The 17339-nt window shown below is 39.7% G+C and overlaps 1 protein-coding gene across 3 annotated transcripts in view; it reads right to left on the bottom strand.

The window, feature by feature from the left end:
* Positions 1–1831: 1831 nt before the first annotated feature.
* Positions 1832–17339, bottom strand: part of Map2k6 (mitogen-activated protein kinase kinase 6) — a 128390-nt gene continuing 112882 nt past the window's right edge. For all 3 annotated transcript variants that reach the window (XM_069993166.1, XM_069993167.1, XM_069993168.1), the window contains exon 12: positions 1832–16317. In XM_069993166.1, coding sequence (XP_069849267.1) covers positions 16240–16317 — 78 coding nt within the window. In that variant the 3' untranslated portion in view covers positions 1832–16239. The remainder of the gene's footprint in view (positions 16318–17339) is intronic.

Raw genomic sequence — 17339 nt, 5'->3', positions numbered from 1 at the left:
AGATCTAAGGATTGTGGTTCAAATATCCAACCCACACAGAAAAGTCCCTGAGCCTCATCTCAAATTCACCACCAGAAAACCAGAGGTGGAGCTGTGGCTCAAACTGGTAAAGCGTTATCCTAGAGCAAAAGTGCTCACAACAGCACACAGGCCCTGAGTCCAAGCCACGTGACCGACAATACATAAATATGTACAAAAGCACAATGAGCCTTCCACCATCCAGGCTGAAAAGTTTCTTAGACTCCACTGTCAAATCAACAAAGACTAAACGGATGGCTCAAATGGTAGAGTACCAGTTTAGCAAGCTCAAGGCCCTGAGTTTAAAATCCCAGTACTGTACTCACTTCTCCCAAAGGAAAGTAAGATGGAGGTAATGGTGTAGATTCACAGCATTAACATGAAGGTCTGCCAGTTCTCTAAACTACATTCATGTGAATACAAACTAATCAGTTCTCAGAATGTAGGCCAAACCAAAAGAACTTTGCAGGCCCAGCCATACATACTTGTACGAATATTTCCTTCAGTTTCTAAACAGCTGGACCATAGCACTACTTAATCCTATAAAGCAATTTTCTTACTATTGCACTTATAGGTACAGGAAAAACAAATAAATAAATAACACTTAAATGACTAGTTGGCCTTACCATTCAGTGTCAGAAAGCCAAAATGAATTGTTCTATAAGAATACAGTCTGAGCCAGGCACTGGTGAATCACATCTATAATCTCAGCTACTTAGGAGACTGAGATCTGAGACTTGTGGTTCGAAGCCAACCCTGGCAGAAAAGTCTATGAGATTCTTAGCTCTAATTAATCACCAAAAAAAAAAAAAAGCCAGGGGCTGGGAAGTTGGCTCAGTGGTAGAGCGCTTGCCTTGCATGCCTGAGGGCCTGGGTTCGATATCTCAGCACCACATAAGCAAAAAGAAAAAAGCTGGAAGTGGCACTGTGGCTCAAGTGGTAGAGCACTAGCCTTGAGCTGAAGAGCTGAGGGACAGCGCCCCAGCGCAGAGTTCAGGCCCCACGACTGGACCCCCCCCCCAAAAAAAGCCAGAAGTGGAACTGTGGCTCAAGTGGTAGAATGCTAACCTGGAGAACAAAAGCTCAGGAACAGTACCAGGCACTGAGATCAAACCCTATGAATACACACATACATACACACACACACACACACACACACACACACACACACACACAAATATGTATATATTTATATGTTATAGTTACACATTTATGTTATACATATTTATAAATATATAAATATTTATATGTGGTTATATGTGTATTAATACATACTATACTTTATATATACACACAGATGTATATATGTATATATGTGTGTTAATACATATTATATATTTTATATATAACTATATAAATATTTATTTATAATATAGGTATTTATATTATATTATAAATATATACTTTTTAGTTTTTCATATATTATTTATATACTATATAAATATATGATTATGTTATATATTTATAAATAACTATATATAAGTATATAGAATATATAACATATTTTATTTTATATATTTTGTATATAGATATATATAATATAGACACACATATATATGAGAGAAAGTCTGAAGTGCACTACAGATGGAATTACATTCTCAGGAGTCTTCAGGATGGCACTACTATTGCATTGCTATGTTTGCTGTGTTTTATTTAGGAGTGGGATAGGAGAGCTGGGGGAGGAGGGAAGCGATGATGGAGGAAGAAAAAAGAATAAATTACCCAGGTTATGTTTTTACCAAGAGCATTTCTGCTACATAATACATAGACACAGGACTTCCATGAACAGCTCAAGAAATATACAGACTCACTACACTGTTAAATATGTCTTTTATTGGTTGTACATTTTCTTATGAGATCAAGACACCACTTTGTTCAAGGACACCTTACTCTTGGTTGCTGATCTTCTCTGCTCCAGATGTGAGTTCCCAGCCAGGGCTTTGATAGAAAGAGGTGTATTTTGTTATTGTTTACCATCTCTATCTTTGAACTGATTCCTAGTGAGTTCATAGATGGATGTGGACACTGAACCCAGCACACACAGGGCATAGGGTTTTACATATACACACATGAACATCTGGAGACCAGTTAATGTCTGCAACTCATTCCTTTTCTCCTCAGCAGCAGTTAGAGATGGAAGAATATCCTGAGATAAGAAATCAAAGAGAGAGCTCCTCGACCACAGGAGTTCAAGGTTGACTCAATCTCCCAGTTTCATTTGAGAGGCAGGTGAGAGGACACACAGGGCAGGGCCGCATGTAAACCATCCAACAGCCACCTGTGTTGACAGCTCAACCACATTTCGTTGGCCAAAAGAAAAACACAGATTAAAAAGAAATAGGTTGCAGCATGTCAGAAGTTTACTTAAATAGGAAAGGTAGATGAAAAGTAAAATTATAATGCATTTTTTACAAGAAGCAGTGACAGGAAAGTTCATCATACAACGACCTCTTCACTTATAAGGCAAAAACCATTTCCAGTTTGGGCAATTATCATCCTTGGTTATGAGTTGCTAGAAAGCAATCATCCAGACGATTAGATGTCCCTTATCCATAGTATTTACGTGAAAAGGTAATTCCTCAAGAATGGTCACCTTGAGCAAGTAGCTCCTCAAAACATTACAAACCAGCATGAATTCTTCAAGGTCACATTATCCCTCCATTCCATAGGTTTCTGGAAGCCAGCTATATATGACCCACATCAACTCCAGTGCTCATGTGCACCACAGGTCCTGCACACTAGCTATCAGCTGGATTGCAGGATTCAGAAATACCATCACCATGATGACAAGCAATAATTCAGTAGATAGATACTAGGAACGCTCAACTAAAACAAGAATGCAAAAGGCCAACAGAGCCAGTACAGAGAGATTAAAACAAAGAAGAAGTATCCTATCCCACAAACCAATGAGGTTTTAAATACAATCTTGGGGCTTTGTAAAAGTTATTATTTGTGATACTCCTGACTTCCCTCTTTCCCTGAAGAAACTTGCCCCACACATTCTCATTATATGAAAACACAAAGCAATGCCTTCCTTTTTTCTCACAAGTTCCCAGAGTCAAAGGTTAAATTGAACATTCAACTCAAATGTACAGAAAGAGCTCACCCACACACTTCAGAGGTTCTTACTGATGGAACTTGTAAGGAATATCACACTGTACAGCCTAACCTGCTAATTCATGAAGAGAAGACATGATGACCACAAAGAAAAGAAGATTCCAACCAGGGAAGCCAAGCAGCATCCTTCATATGGTGGCTGGGGAAGAGAAGGCTAACTCCATACTCTGCAGACACTGGCTGTAAGTGCTGGAGGAGATATGCCTCTCCAATCTCCACTTTGGGAATATTTCAGATACCAAAAGAAGTCAGTGGGCTCCTAACTTCCATACGGACCCACTTCGTTCGGGCATCTGTGCATGTCTCATAGACCCAACAGCTTTCTTCTCCATCAACATGGTTCAAAAATAAAACGGAGATGCAACATAGGAAAACAACTATTTGTACAAGTAAAATGTATCTAGCATAAAATTCATGAAACTCAAGCAACGGTTATTATGGTTTTGGTTTTTGGTTGGGTTTTTTTTTAACAAAGACTAGATTTAAAAAAATAGAATAGGCATCCTAATCTCTGCAATTGAAACACAGAAGAAGCTGGGGAAATCCACCTATTTTGTTACAGTAAAGTTCAATTCCATGGCAAAGTATCTCATCAAGATTTTTCACAAGATCCATAGAAATTGTCCTTATATTTAAATAAACAATTTGAAATGACATCTCTAATGCCTTCTTTCAACTTTAAATAGGACCTAATTTTGTAGTTATAATAGGAAATACACTCTTATGATTGATATAAGTTAATTCCATATAGGTAATATCTCCCTCTGAAAATAGGTATTATTCCATTAAAATGTATCAGTCACTCCATACTAACAATGACCTCGCACAGAAAACAAATTTAAGACTCAAGAACAAATCAGACACAGCAGTAATACAAGAGATGAATTATCTGAATTTGCATAATCATACCTCCAGAAATGCTTTTTAATACAGAGATAAGCCTAGAACCATACAAAGGGTTGCAAAATATAAGGATCTGGCACATATAAAGTTCCAGAAGGGCTTGTGTGAAACCCACACTGTTAAGTTTCCTTTAGTGGAAAATATACCAGTGTCAGAATTTACCAGTCACTCTTTATGAGTGTGTAGAAAGCACCTGGTGCAAACCAGGTGGCGTCTAAGCATCCCCCTGTGTGTAACTCATGATGGAGACACCATCCACAATGGCCAAACCAGATTCCCATCACCCTTGTCCATTTGCAACAGCTTTGGGCAGACCAGCCAGGGTATGCCCTGTCAACAGAAGCCTCACAGGAACTTTATCTGTGTTACAACTTCCTGGTGAGCTTCACGATAGGCCAATGAACAAGAATCTAAACTCCTCTGCAAACAGAAATCTAAGCATTACAGGGCCTAACAAGAATCCAGTCTCACCACTTCCCACCAGTAAGAGGATAAAGAAGGACCAGGTTCTTCTCCACAGCTTTAGCAAAATAGCCCACTGATGGAGTTTCATGGGATGGTTGCCACATACTGACTGCATGTGTTTACTTTGAAATGGTTTCTGCCTTAAAGTTAGAATAAATGGTCCTGTCTTCTTTTTTCTTTGTTTGTTTTTTTCTGTCAGTCATGGGGCTTGAACTATGGGCCTGGGCGCTGTCCCTCAGCTCTTCAGCTCAAGGTAAGCACTTTACCATTTGAGCCACAGTGCTACTTCTGGTTTTCTGGTGGTTAATTGGAGATGAGAGTCTCATGGACTTGCCTGACCAGGCTGGCTTTGAGCCACTATCCTCAGATCTCAGCCTCCAGGATTATAGGCATGAGCTACTGGCACATGGCTGGTCCTATCTTCTTACTATCCTAACTCCTGTAACCCTGTTAGCTTATTAATACATGGAAAGGCAGGGAATCACACATGATTGGCTACAAAATTTCCCAGATTGGGGTGCTTTGTAGATTCCTTAAGTAGCTACCACATTCCCAAAGTTTTAGTAGCCACAGAGACTTCTGATGATCAGTAGCCAAATATTCTGATTGGAGAGAGTTGCCATAGGCAAAGGTGGCCTTTATCTCACTTCCCACTCCTTTTTGCTAATGAAAGATCCCCCAAGAGCAACACTGAATACAGTCAGGACTCTACTGCTGTTCTTCACTTGTAACTTTTGAAAATACTCAGCACATAGTGGGATACACAACCCTGAGATCAGAAGAAAATTTAAAAACCACCACTTCCCCAACACTCACCACATCCAAGATCTCAAACTAGTTTTGGGGGTCAGATTTTTAAAATGATAAATCTTAGTTCTCCTGGCAAAGATGTGCCACGTGTGTCTAAGAACATTCTTTAGACAACCTCCTTTGATACCCACCCATCTTAACCACCTGCCTGCCACCAGAACCATGCATTTTTGTACTGATGTCTTTACTCCAAAAGTAGTTGATGATTGGATGAGCTGTGTATACTCAAAATCCTTTAAGCATTTGGTTGACCGAAACTATTCCTCCGCTTCTTACTGACATTAGAATCAGGGGGGAAAAACAAATGGATTCCATTAGGTGAGTATGCTTCCTAGTTCAGTACTATACAGCAAATGAGGTAGAGAAAGTATCTTGACAGTCAGCTGCTTTTATCAGCCTTTCTTCTATGGGGCTCCAATCTTTGTATTATTCTTCACATTGATTTCTTCCCTAGCCCCCAAACACAGTTCCACATCACTGTTGAACCTGAAATTTCAAGGTCTAGTGACAAGCCCCAACAAGTAGTAGCCTGGCTTTCTGTGTTGAGATATCCTGCAGACTGCCAAAACTATGTTGATAGTGGACAAATGTTAATTGCACATTTCTGTTCACATTAGGAAATTGGATGTCCCTCATCCCTAGTCTTTTTAAAGGCCAAATGGAAGATTTCCGTGTGTGTTATTACTAGGGCTTAAAATCAGGGCCTAGGTACTGTCTCCTAGTTCTTGCACTCCAGGCTGATACTCTACCACTTGAACCGTACCTCCACTCTCAAGTTTTTCCTGGTTAATTGGAGATTAAGAGGCTCAGGAATATTCCTGCTCAGGCTGGATTCAAACCTTGATCCTGGGATCTCAGCCTCCTAAGTAGCTAGGATGACAGACAGATGTGAGCCGCCCTACAGCTGGCTCGAATGGAATTTTAATATTCAGTCTCATCTTTGGAATGAGAGTTTTGCTGGAAGTTGTCTGAGCTATCCCTTTCATTCCTTGAGACAGATGGGTGTCCAATGGTTGGTTTTGATTTGTGACACATGACCATGGTTAGATCAGTTCCTTTCCACAGAGTGTTCAAGTCAACACAGGTTATCTGTGACCCACTGAGGAATTGGAAGCAAAATGCAAGGAGGAAAATGCAATTGATGTCCTGGCCTAAACTACAGACTGCATCTAGTTACTTCAGAAGTTCTGTTTCCCACATTAAGATGAAAGTAAGTACTTACTCAGGTCCTTACTTTCCCTCAGCTCAATCCAGCCTGTAAAAGCCCTGCTGCTATCCAAGAGATACTGAATCTCAGAATGACGTAAAGCAGAGAGAACTCTAGGGCTGGTCAAGATGAACTGCACACAAGAAGTGAAAAATCTATTCATGCTGACAACTGTGTGAAGGAAATAAAGTCACATCTCTCAAAACCTAACTGAAGTTCCAAGAATCAAGCAACTCTATGCCAACCTCAAATGACAGCACAAATGGGCTGATGTCATGATCCTGACTAGGCTAAATATGTGCAAATTCTATGAACACATATATGATGGTGTCACAGGGTGATATTGGTTTCTTTTTTTAAAAATGCAAATTCTTCAATACAATGTCCCTGATCTTGCTGGGTGTCTCTGCTTAGGCTCTAGGCCTCTTCACTCTCAATAAGGGAGAGAAGCTCCTAGAAGAATTTTGCTCACAAAAGGAGGTTGGGCCAGGAACTATAACCATAACCATTTCATCCTAACTAAAGTCTTGATTCCAAAGAACCCCATTAGAAAACCAGCAATGTTTCTTCCAGAGCTCAGAAAAAAAGAACATATTGTAGCAGTTGCATTGAGCAGGTGTGGCAAGTGATGCAAGTGTGGTCATATGCTTCCCTTGGCAGGATAACTGTACTTTGAAAGTTCTAGAATTCAGGCTTTATTCCCCTAGATGAAGAGAAAAAAATCTTTCAGGTAAATTTCTAGATCAAATGTGTATGATGCCCTCTAAAGGACCAGGGGTCTAAGTGCAATTTCTGTTTGCCTAATGATACAGCAGGAGGGAAAAGTGTTTACTGAGCTCTGGGAGACGAGAGAGGAAAAAATGCAGGCCATTGTTTGTGACAGTCATCTGCAGTCAGCCATTCTGTACAGCAAAGAGGTGATAATACTGACAGACACAAGGACACCAAAGGCTGTACAAATCCAGCTAGTCGGGTTCCCTAAGCAAATTTCACATCAGAAAGAAGGCATTTGGCATAGTCCCCTTAGTACAGAAACTTACTGATGGATAAAAATGATTAAAAACGTACTCCCCCAAGTGTAGGGACAGAACACAAGGAGGGGTGGCATGAACCTTCAACCATGGTGATAACTCTCAGATGACTTGAAAACAAGAATTTGGACCAGTCATGTCCCAGTGGCTCACGCCTATAATCCTAACTACTCGGGGGACTGGGAGCTGAAGATCTTTAGTTGAAAGCTAGACCAGGCAAAAAGTCAATGAGACTCTTATCTCCACAATTACCCACCAAAAAAAGCCAGAAGGGAAGCTGTGGTTCAAGTGGTAGAAAAGAAAGCTCAGGGACAGTGTGTGCCCAGGCCCTGAGTTCAAGCTCCAGGATTCTCTCTCTCTCTCTCTCTCTCTCACACACACACACACACACACACACACACACACACACACACACACACACACGAATTCAGACCCCCAAACTATTCTTTCTTCCTTTCTACAAAACTGGACAAACATGATTGAGATGGATGGGGAAATATTGAGAACTGTTTCTTCCTTCTTCTTCTGAGACATGCTGGTCCCTCAAGTTCTCTAATCTCACTAACTAGCTCAAGCGATAAGGAGACAAAACAGCTCACATCTAGGCTAACAATTCTCCCTGTGTGCATCTTAAAACCACAGACAGGAAGAAAATGAAAAGATGCCATTAGCCAAGGACACCTTTTACAGATAAAAGGATGAGCCTTTTGTCTTTAAACTTTACAGTTGGTAATTGCATAGAAATGGGGGAGAGGGGTATAAGTAGTGCTGACTCTGGAGGAAAAATAATATTCCCATCAGCTTCCAGAATACAAAATGTTCACCTGAGGAAATTAATCAGCAAATTTCATGGGGTTCAGCACTCCCTTCCTTTCTGAGTTTAAGCCATTTGCCTAAACTGTAATAGCAGGTGAGCTGAACACTTACTACATGGAAAGACTGTTGGGCACTGGTGGCTCACACCTGTCATCCTAGCTCTTCAGGAGGCTGAGATCTGAGGATCATAGTTCCAAAGTCAGCTAGACAGAAAAGCCTGTGAGACTCTTACCTCCAAGTAACCACCAAAAGGCTGGAAGTAGAGCTGTGCCCAAATGGTAGAGAGCTAGCCATGTGGTAGAGAGCTAGCCATGTGGTGAGAGCTAGCCATGAGCAGACAATCTCAGGGACAGCACCTAGGCACTGAGTTCAAGCTCCAGGACCAGAACAAAAAAATAAGAAATAAAAATAAAGATTCTGTTCATATACCAAATCAACTGGAATTTTCAGGTCATGGACAGCTGTTGGCATTCCATGTGGATCAAATTTGGAACCCATGTTTGGCTTTGTAAATAAACTTTTTGTTACATAGTCACTATGGATGATTGATTTATCTATTTTTATTGATTTATATTGATTTATATATTGCTTATGTCATTTACATATTGTTATGTGACTACGATCATCTGAAATAAATACAAAACACCAAAAAATATTTACTATCTAGCCTTTCACAGACAGTTTGCCAGCCCTGGACTCTCAAATATCACAGCCCAATCAATAACTCTACTAAACAGAATTATTGATCTTATGGCATCCACAAACCACAGTCCCTCCTCCAACAAGGATAGATGTGCAAAATTATGTTTCATACATGAGGTAACACTTTTCCTAGGCAAAAGGTCCTAGCTTGAAACAGATTCCCAAAGGAATTCGGCCTGTCCCAACTAAGGGCAAAGATAAAAACAAAAGTAGCTTCAGCTATGGCACAATCAACACTGCTAAGACATGCATATACCCTGAGAAAAGAAAATCATGAAGTTTCTAGAATAAAATATCCTTTTCCTACTCATCAGGTTTGGTAGCTGCTTCTTCCTATTTTCCTACATTTTTACTCTGTATACACACACACACACACACACACACACACACACACACACACACACACACAAATGCACACAATTATTAAGAGACTGGTTGAAAATCATCCATTTGAAAAGAAGAAAATACATTCCATAAAAAAATGAGAGCTATCTAAATATCTTTTCACTAAAGTATCTTTTCATTAAAGTATCTTTTCAATAAAAATCTCTTTAAGGCTAGGAATGTGGCTCAGTGGTAGAGTGCCTTCCTAGCATGAATGAAGCCCTGGGTTTGGTTCTTCAGTACCACATAAACAGAAATGATGCTGTGTCTCAAGTGGTAGAGCCCTAGCCTTGAGTACAGAGAGGCTCAGGGACAGAGCCCAGGCCCAGAGTTCCAGCCCCAGGACTAGCAAAAATAAAAATAAAAAAATCTCCTTAAAGTCATAGATACCTATTAAAGAGGCAAAAAAAAAAAAAAAAGGATCTCAGCAAAATAGAAGTGTAATCCATCTCACTAAATGTAGACACCAGCTCTGGTGATGTGTGTGTGTGTGTGTGTGTGTGTGTGTGTGTGTGTGTGTGTGTGTGTGTGTGTGGATCCTGGGTCTTGAGCTCAGGCACTATCTTTGAGCTTCTTTTGCTCAAGGCTAGTGTTCTACCATTGGAGCCACAGCTCCCATTTCTGGCTTTTTCTGAGTAAGTTTAGTGAAGATAAGAGTCTCATGGACTTTCCTGCCCAACAGGCTTTTTAACCACAATCCTCAGATCTCAGCCCCCGAGCTAGGATTACAGGTGTGAGCCACCAGTGCCTGGCTTTGATGAATTTTATGAATATACAAATCTTATATTTTCAAAGACAGAGAGAGTTACACAGTCCAAAAAAATAGGGAGGGGATGGAAAATTAGGAACTAATATTCATCTTTTCAGGCCATAGGCAAAGCATTTAAATGAGATACTTTGGGGGAAAACAGAGTGTTCCCCCTGAGAAGTCACTTAGGCAACAAAATCATGTTTAGTGTTGCCGAACGACGAAAGGATGTGTGTCCTCTGCCTCCTTCAGAATGGTGCTCAAAAGACTCCAAATCAGTTCATTTGGAGAAGGTCGGGACATGGTTAGTTTTACGATGAGCATCTTCACTACTAAGCTCATTCCTTTCCTCTTCTTAACTATGGCATTTGGCAATACAGGACTAGTCCACAGAAAAGGGTAGGCTCTCTTTAAAAAGTGAGTTAGAGATCGGTAATAAAAAAAATAATCGCAGGAACAAAACACAGCCAAATAGTGTGGAAGGTTACATAACCACTAATTCAATGTTGAAGGTCACTGACCACAACCAGAGCAAACACCAGCATAACATATATCCAGAGTCCCCAGATCATGTCATGAAATATCCTGAGGGATCACACAGCATGCTCTGGAAAAAGGTAGTATATTGTATGTTTTTGAGAGATACACAACAACATCTGTATTATCATGGCTCAAACTACTACAGTTAAGCCTTAGGGGCTAATACTTAGTGTATATTGAACAATAAAATACTTTTGGCCTAAGGGCATTATGAAAAAAGTTACTATGTCAATTAACAGCACCATAAAACGAAGAGAGTTTGGGAATTCCTGGTGTATACCATTTTTTATAGGGTTGGAGGATATACAAGAGCCATTAAAAATGGAGAGGCTGACGCACTTCATATGCATGCATGGAAAAAAAAAGGATCTGTTGACATTAAGACCAGAGTCTGGGAGATGAGGACAGAGATGGATGGAAGAAATTTGAGGGGGAACATTATATGGATGTATGGAAATGCCACAAAGAACAATTCCTTTCGACAACTAATACATGCTAATAAAAAGCTATTTTAAGAAGTCAGAAAAATAACTTTGAATATTCATTTTTATTTCAGGTAGCTAAGGGAAATAAAATCTGCTTGTTTAGAATAATTCATTCTAATTTTGTCAGTATGAGCAAATATTCATTTTTATTTCAGGTAGCTAAGGGAAATAAAATCTGCTTGTTTAGAATAACTCATTCTAATTTTGTCAGTATGAGCAAATATACTCGCGGATGACTCCTTTTATCATGGCTAACAGACTGATATCATGTATAAAATCAATGACTGATACATTATCGATATATACATCTGCACGAGATTTTTTTCCCACTTCAAAGCAGCCATTTAGGCTGTCTACATGTATTCCTGGGAGAATGGTAAATAAACAAGCACCCACTGGGGGTGGGACTTGGTAATCCTCCTTTGAGATTACCTTCTGAGCCAAGGATAAGATGTTTTACAAAGATTCCATAATGAATTAAGCTCTTAGGGTAGATTTAATTTCTAGAAATGACCAAACACAATTTGGTGCTGAATCTGAGAAATCAAGCAAGTAAGCCAAAATGGAAAATGCCTAGTATGGAGTTTTGTATTAAAAAAAAAATAAAAACAAAGGGAACTAACAATATGCTGAAATAAGGATACAGGCTGACCCATTGCAACAATGAGATGTACAAGACACTATGTTGAAAATGAACTTTACAGCTTCAGGGTGGGGAGGGAGGAGTTGGGGAGGTAGGGAGGGAAGGGATGGTAGGGGAAAAACAAAGGAGGGGGTAACAATGTTCTATAGGAAATGTACTCATTACCTTACTCATGTAACTGTAACCCCACTGTACAGTATCTCTACAATAAAATATGTATATTAAAAAAATAAAGCCAGGTACCAGTGGCTCATGGCTGTAATCTCAGCTTCTCAGGAGGCTGAGATCTGAGGAACTAAGTTTGAAACCATAGCAGGGAAGACAACTTTGAGAGAGAGTTCTAATTAATCATAAAAGAGCCAGAAGTGAAGATATGTCTCAACTGGTAGAGCATCAGCCTTGAGAGAAAAGTAAAGCAAGAGTAAGAGGCCCTGAAATCAAGCCCCAGTAGCAGTAAGGAGGGAGGGAGGGAGGGAGGGAGGAAAGGCAGAAGGGGAGAAGGGAAGAATGGATTTCAGAAAGAGAAGTGGTGAAAACATTTCAGTAAAATTGCTTATATACATATGATCTATTTGAGGGCATTTTGTGTAGATGGTAATTGCCTTAAAAACCATTACCATTATGCTTTTGGTACTTTCTTAAATCAAATACATGTGTGCATGTGCATGCACACGCGCATATGTTTATATGAGAGAAAGAGAGACTTTTTTTATAAATATAAGACAATTCATAATATGGGCAATATAATACCAAAACAAATATATATGGGAAACTGATGCTGATTTATCTATATTGACCAATATAGATAGGGGAGGAAAAAACTGGGAGAAAATGAGGGAAGAGATGACACTGTTCAAGAAGAAACATACTCATTGCCTGACTTACATAACTGTAACCTCTCTGTACATCACCTTTACAATAACAATAAAGTGTATGTATAGAGAGAGAGATAATATTGAGATGGTCCATGGGGGTAGATAATTAAATATTTTAAATTTCATCCTTGGCTATACATATCTTTCTAGATAGATAGATAGATGGATGGATCTGACTATATCTATAAGAGATTTCCAATTTCTATGCAGTTTATATAGCTTGATTATTTTTATGTTGCTGGAGATCAAACGAAAGGCCTTGTATATGACAGGCAGGGTCTCTTATCTCCGAACTACATCCACAGATAATGACTATTTTTCAAGTTGGTGGCCTAGAAACTACATACATTTCTCCCCAAATATGATCATATTTTAAAATTTAGACTCATGAGATGATCGAGTCATCATACTTCGATCCATAACACCCTCAACTGCCACACATAATATTGCTTCTCCGGGAAAATACTCTTTCAATCTTCAAATCAACCTCTTGTAGACACGCCTTCCCTGAGAGTGACAAGAATGGTCCCCTGGTCATGGGCAGGAAAAAAAGAGTCACAGCTCCTATTCCTCTTCATAGTCACCTTCCACTCTGAAGATTTGAAGAGAAGGTAATTTAAAGTTAATTATCTCCTCCAATGGTTCTAATCCAATGTTCTTGACCCTGCTGTACATCACAATCATGTAAGAGCTTATTTAAAAAAAAAAAAAAGGTTAATTCCCAGACCCCACTATGGACCAAGTTAACCTCAGTCATTAGGACTACAGCTCTGGCACTAAGAGTGCTCATAACCTTCTAGATGATTCCCAAGTGTTCCAGGGTTGAACCAAAGGCTAATTCTCTCTCCTTACTGCTGCCATTGTTCCAGGTTCTAGCCCTGAGCTCACAGACTGCACAGGACAATTAAGAAATATACTCATTGTTCAGGATATTTCAAAGCAGAAAGGCAGGTAAGCACACAATGGGACCCAGCTGAGAAAGCTGGTTGGCTTTAAATATGTCATCAAAATACTTCAAAAGCTGTAATGTGGGGACCCCAGATTTTTTTCCCACTACTTGCTGCTTTCATGAAATGAGTAAACAGGGTGAAAATACCATTGTGACTATTCTCTCAGTCCCAAAGAGAGAAGATCTCAGATGTGGGAAAATGAGTGGGAAATTGACTATACTTATAAGGGTAAGACCCCCTTCTGGCTAGAATAACCAGGAAAACAGACATATCTTCAAAGCAGATGAGGTACCCTTGTCTGGTGCTGGTGGCTCACGCCTATAATTCTAGCTACTCAGGAGGCTGAGATCTGAGGATAGAGGTTCAAAGCCAACCCAGGCAGGAAAGTCCATGAAACTCTTATCTCCAATAAACCACCAGCCAACCAGAAGTGGCACTGTGGCTCAAGTGGTAGAGTGCTAGCCTTGAGCTGAAGAGCTGAGGGACAGCGCCCAGGCCCAGAATTCAAGTCCCATGACCAACAAAAAAGAAAAAAAAAAAAAAGAAGGTATCCTTTAGCCAGGGACTGGTGGCTCATGCCTATAAATCCTAGCTACTTAGGAGGCTGAGATCTGAGGATCATGGTTTAAAGCCAGCCCCAGCAGAAAAGTGTGTGAGACTCTTATCACCAGTGAACCACCAGAAAACTGGAAGTGGAGCTGAGTCTCAAAGCGGTAGAGCACTAACCTTAAGCAAAAGAACCCATGACAGCACCCAAACCCTGAGTTTAAGCCCTACGACCAACAATAACAGCAACAACAAAAAAGGTATCTTTTGGAATCAAATACAAAGGATACATAAGTGTTGTATTCATTAGGAGCCACTGCATGAGCAAGAATCAAGTAAAGATGGAAAAACATAGATATTTCATTTAAAAACTTAAAAGGAAGAGAGAGAATTTGAAGTAGTCTCTTTCTCCCTTTGATGAACACAACAAATTTTATTTATTTTTCCTTCTTTCTTTTTTTCCCCCATCTTTCCTTTTTTAAACAACCTCCTCTGTCTTTGTATTTCATGAGCAACCTTATATGAAGTCAAGGCCCAAAAGTGATGGTTCCTGGTTTCTTAGTATTTTCCCTGCTAGTGACTCCACTTCTTGATCTTAGAGGAATATGCATCTCCAAATCCAAGAACCCTAGGATGTCTTTCGCCATGTGGAAGAATAAATAATAGAATTTAGGTTGCCTAGTCAACCTGCTGGGGATTCAAGGCGGGATTAGCTTCTGCTAAAGAGAAGAGGAGGCAACCTCTCAACCTGTGGAAATTTGGTTGTCCACTACAAATAGTTACTCAGCCTTCCCTGGTCTCTTTTCAGTTTCTCTAAGGACTACTAACTGTTTTTAATTTCCTTCAGTGTCAGTCCTTCCACTAATACTAAGTCTTCTTCACTGAACACAAAAACAAACAAAGCAGAGGAGACATCAATTACAAAGGCATTATCCAAGAAAGTGGGACAAAGGCAGAAGAAGGCACAATTCTCTCTGTAGTCTGCCATCTCTCTCCCTTCATGATTGACAGATGTCCTTCATACTAAACCTAAATGTTCATAGAAGCCACTTAGCAGGATTTGATTTACCAAACACACACACACACACACACACACACACACACACACACACACACACACACAGAGAAATACACAGGTCAGTAGATATAAAATCACACCACAAATCAGTTTCCACTAATACTATACTACAAATCTCAAGGGAACCGAAGGCTTACTTTTTGAGCTTTGACACAAGTGATAATGTCTCATGTTTTCCAGAACTGGAGAAACAGGAAGACACTTCAGTTAAAAGATATGGTGTTGACCCAGCATGGAGTTGAAGTTTGGGAGCAGCATTCAAAGCTGTGATACAACTGTAATAGACACATCACAAAAAGAGCTCCTTTTTTTGAGATTTTTTATAATATTCTTAAAGATGCATATTAAATAATTTCTTCTGGACCACAGACATGATTGAACTTAAAAAATAAAAGCCCTATAAATATTGCCAACCCAACCTTTCCTTCTTTCTGCATCTCCCTTCTTGCATAAAATGGTATCTTTCCAACCAAGCGCTTAAACATAAATATTAAAATAATAAGTGGGATAAACTACACATCTACTTACAATTTCATCACTACTGTAGCACCTTTTTGGTTTTTGTTTTTTGTTTTTGTTTTTGCCAGGGCCAACAATGCATTTGTTTTTTGTAAAGAACAGGAGAAAGCTGAGAAGCTTAAGGACTTACAATGACACATCATTAAATAATTAATCACCTTTTTTTTAAGTCCTAAGCTGTCGTCATATTTCATCCATCTAGAGAGAGTTCATCCTATGCTATCGATTCCAAGGTCCCCTCACGAGGGGAAAAAAAAGGAAAGAAACTAGGGAGAAAAAACCCTCAAAGAGGCAAGGTTCAATTATCTCAAAGATGACTTTCAATTGCGCTTTAGTGAACTTGTTTCGCCCCTGTAAACCCACCAATCCGCAGCAGGGTCAACCAATTAGTCCATTGCTTTTTTAGTCTCCAAGAATCAGTTTTACAAAAGATGCCACATCTGTTGCTTTGGATTCGTGTAAGGTGAAAAATAGATGTTGCTGAGAGAGAAAAGACAAAAACAATACAGGATATTAATATTTATCAACGATGATACATGAGATTAGCAAATTCATAGCTCCATTTAATAAACAGATTTACTATCCCTACCAGGGGTAAGCTGGGTTCTTATCAAGCACACATTAATGTTGTAGCTGTTCTGAAGATATCTCTTCCTTCTTGCCTAGATTAACATCTCTAGGTTTCTACGACAAGAATCTGTTGCACTCTGAGTTCTCTGTAAATCCCAATCACGTGAAAATACAAAGATTGGCAAAGGCCATCCAAAACTCTGGCATAGAGACTGCTTACAAAGACACTTTATACTGATATAATAGTAAAATAGTTTGACATTTCAGAGGTCCAAGCACTTTCATTTCGCAAAGAAAGATTGGTAAAATAAGAGGCCAGCTTTGCCCAGCAATAAATGTGCCAGGAAAGCACCTTTGGAAAGCTGGTTCAGAATGAAAGAGTTAAGGCCATTTCCTAAGTCTTAGCCACAGCCAAGAGTTATGCTTATGTCTCTCTCATGATGAAGAGTTGATCCATCTGGAAAATAACACAGACTGCCAAACTATCAGTATGTACAGAGAAATCTCAACATAGAGAAGTAAACGTTGGAAGGGGGAAAATGGTCTTCATGCACGCAGTTCACATTAAGTAAACTTTAAGGGAAAAAAAATCAAATCTAGACTTGCACTTTGCTAGAGGAAGAGGCAAGGTATGAAGCAAGAAGGCCACCTATTTCAAAAATAATTCACCACTTTTCTCTGCATCCTCCCAACCGTGTAAGAGTGAGGGCCAGGCTGTTATAGTAAAACGTTCTACCTTTAGTTAGAAAGAGATGCATCTGAACACAAGCCGTAGGACAGTGGGCACAGGACCAGCCAAACAACCCCAGAAGAACAGTTCATTTAGGTAGAGCCTATTGCCACATGTCTACACCCACCCCCACACACCATGGTCTGGAGATAATGTTTCCCAGGGCTAGCTGAAGAGATCACTGTGAGCATTTCTGCACGCA

This window comes from Dipodomys merriami, unplaced genomic scaffold (genome assembly GCF_024711535.1).
Source record: "Dipodomys merriami isolate MVZ:Mamm:240054 unplaced genomic scaffold, mDipMer1.0.p SCAF_42, whole genome shotgun sequence".
NCBI classification, from domain to species: domain Eukaryota; kingdom Metazoa; phylum Chordata; class Mammalia; order Rodentia; family Heteromyidae; genus Dipodomys; species Dipodomys merriami.
Note: the sequence above shows the minus strand (reverse complement) of the source record. Positions and strands in the feature narration are given on the sequence as shown.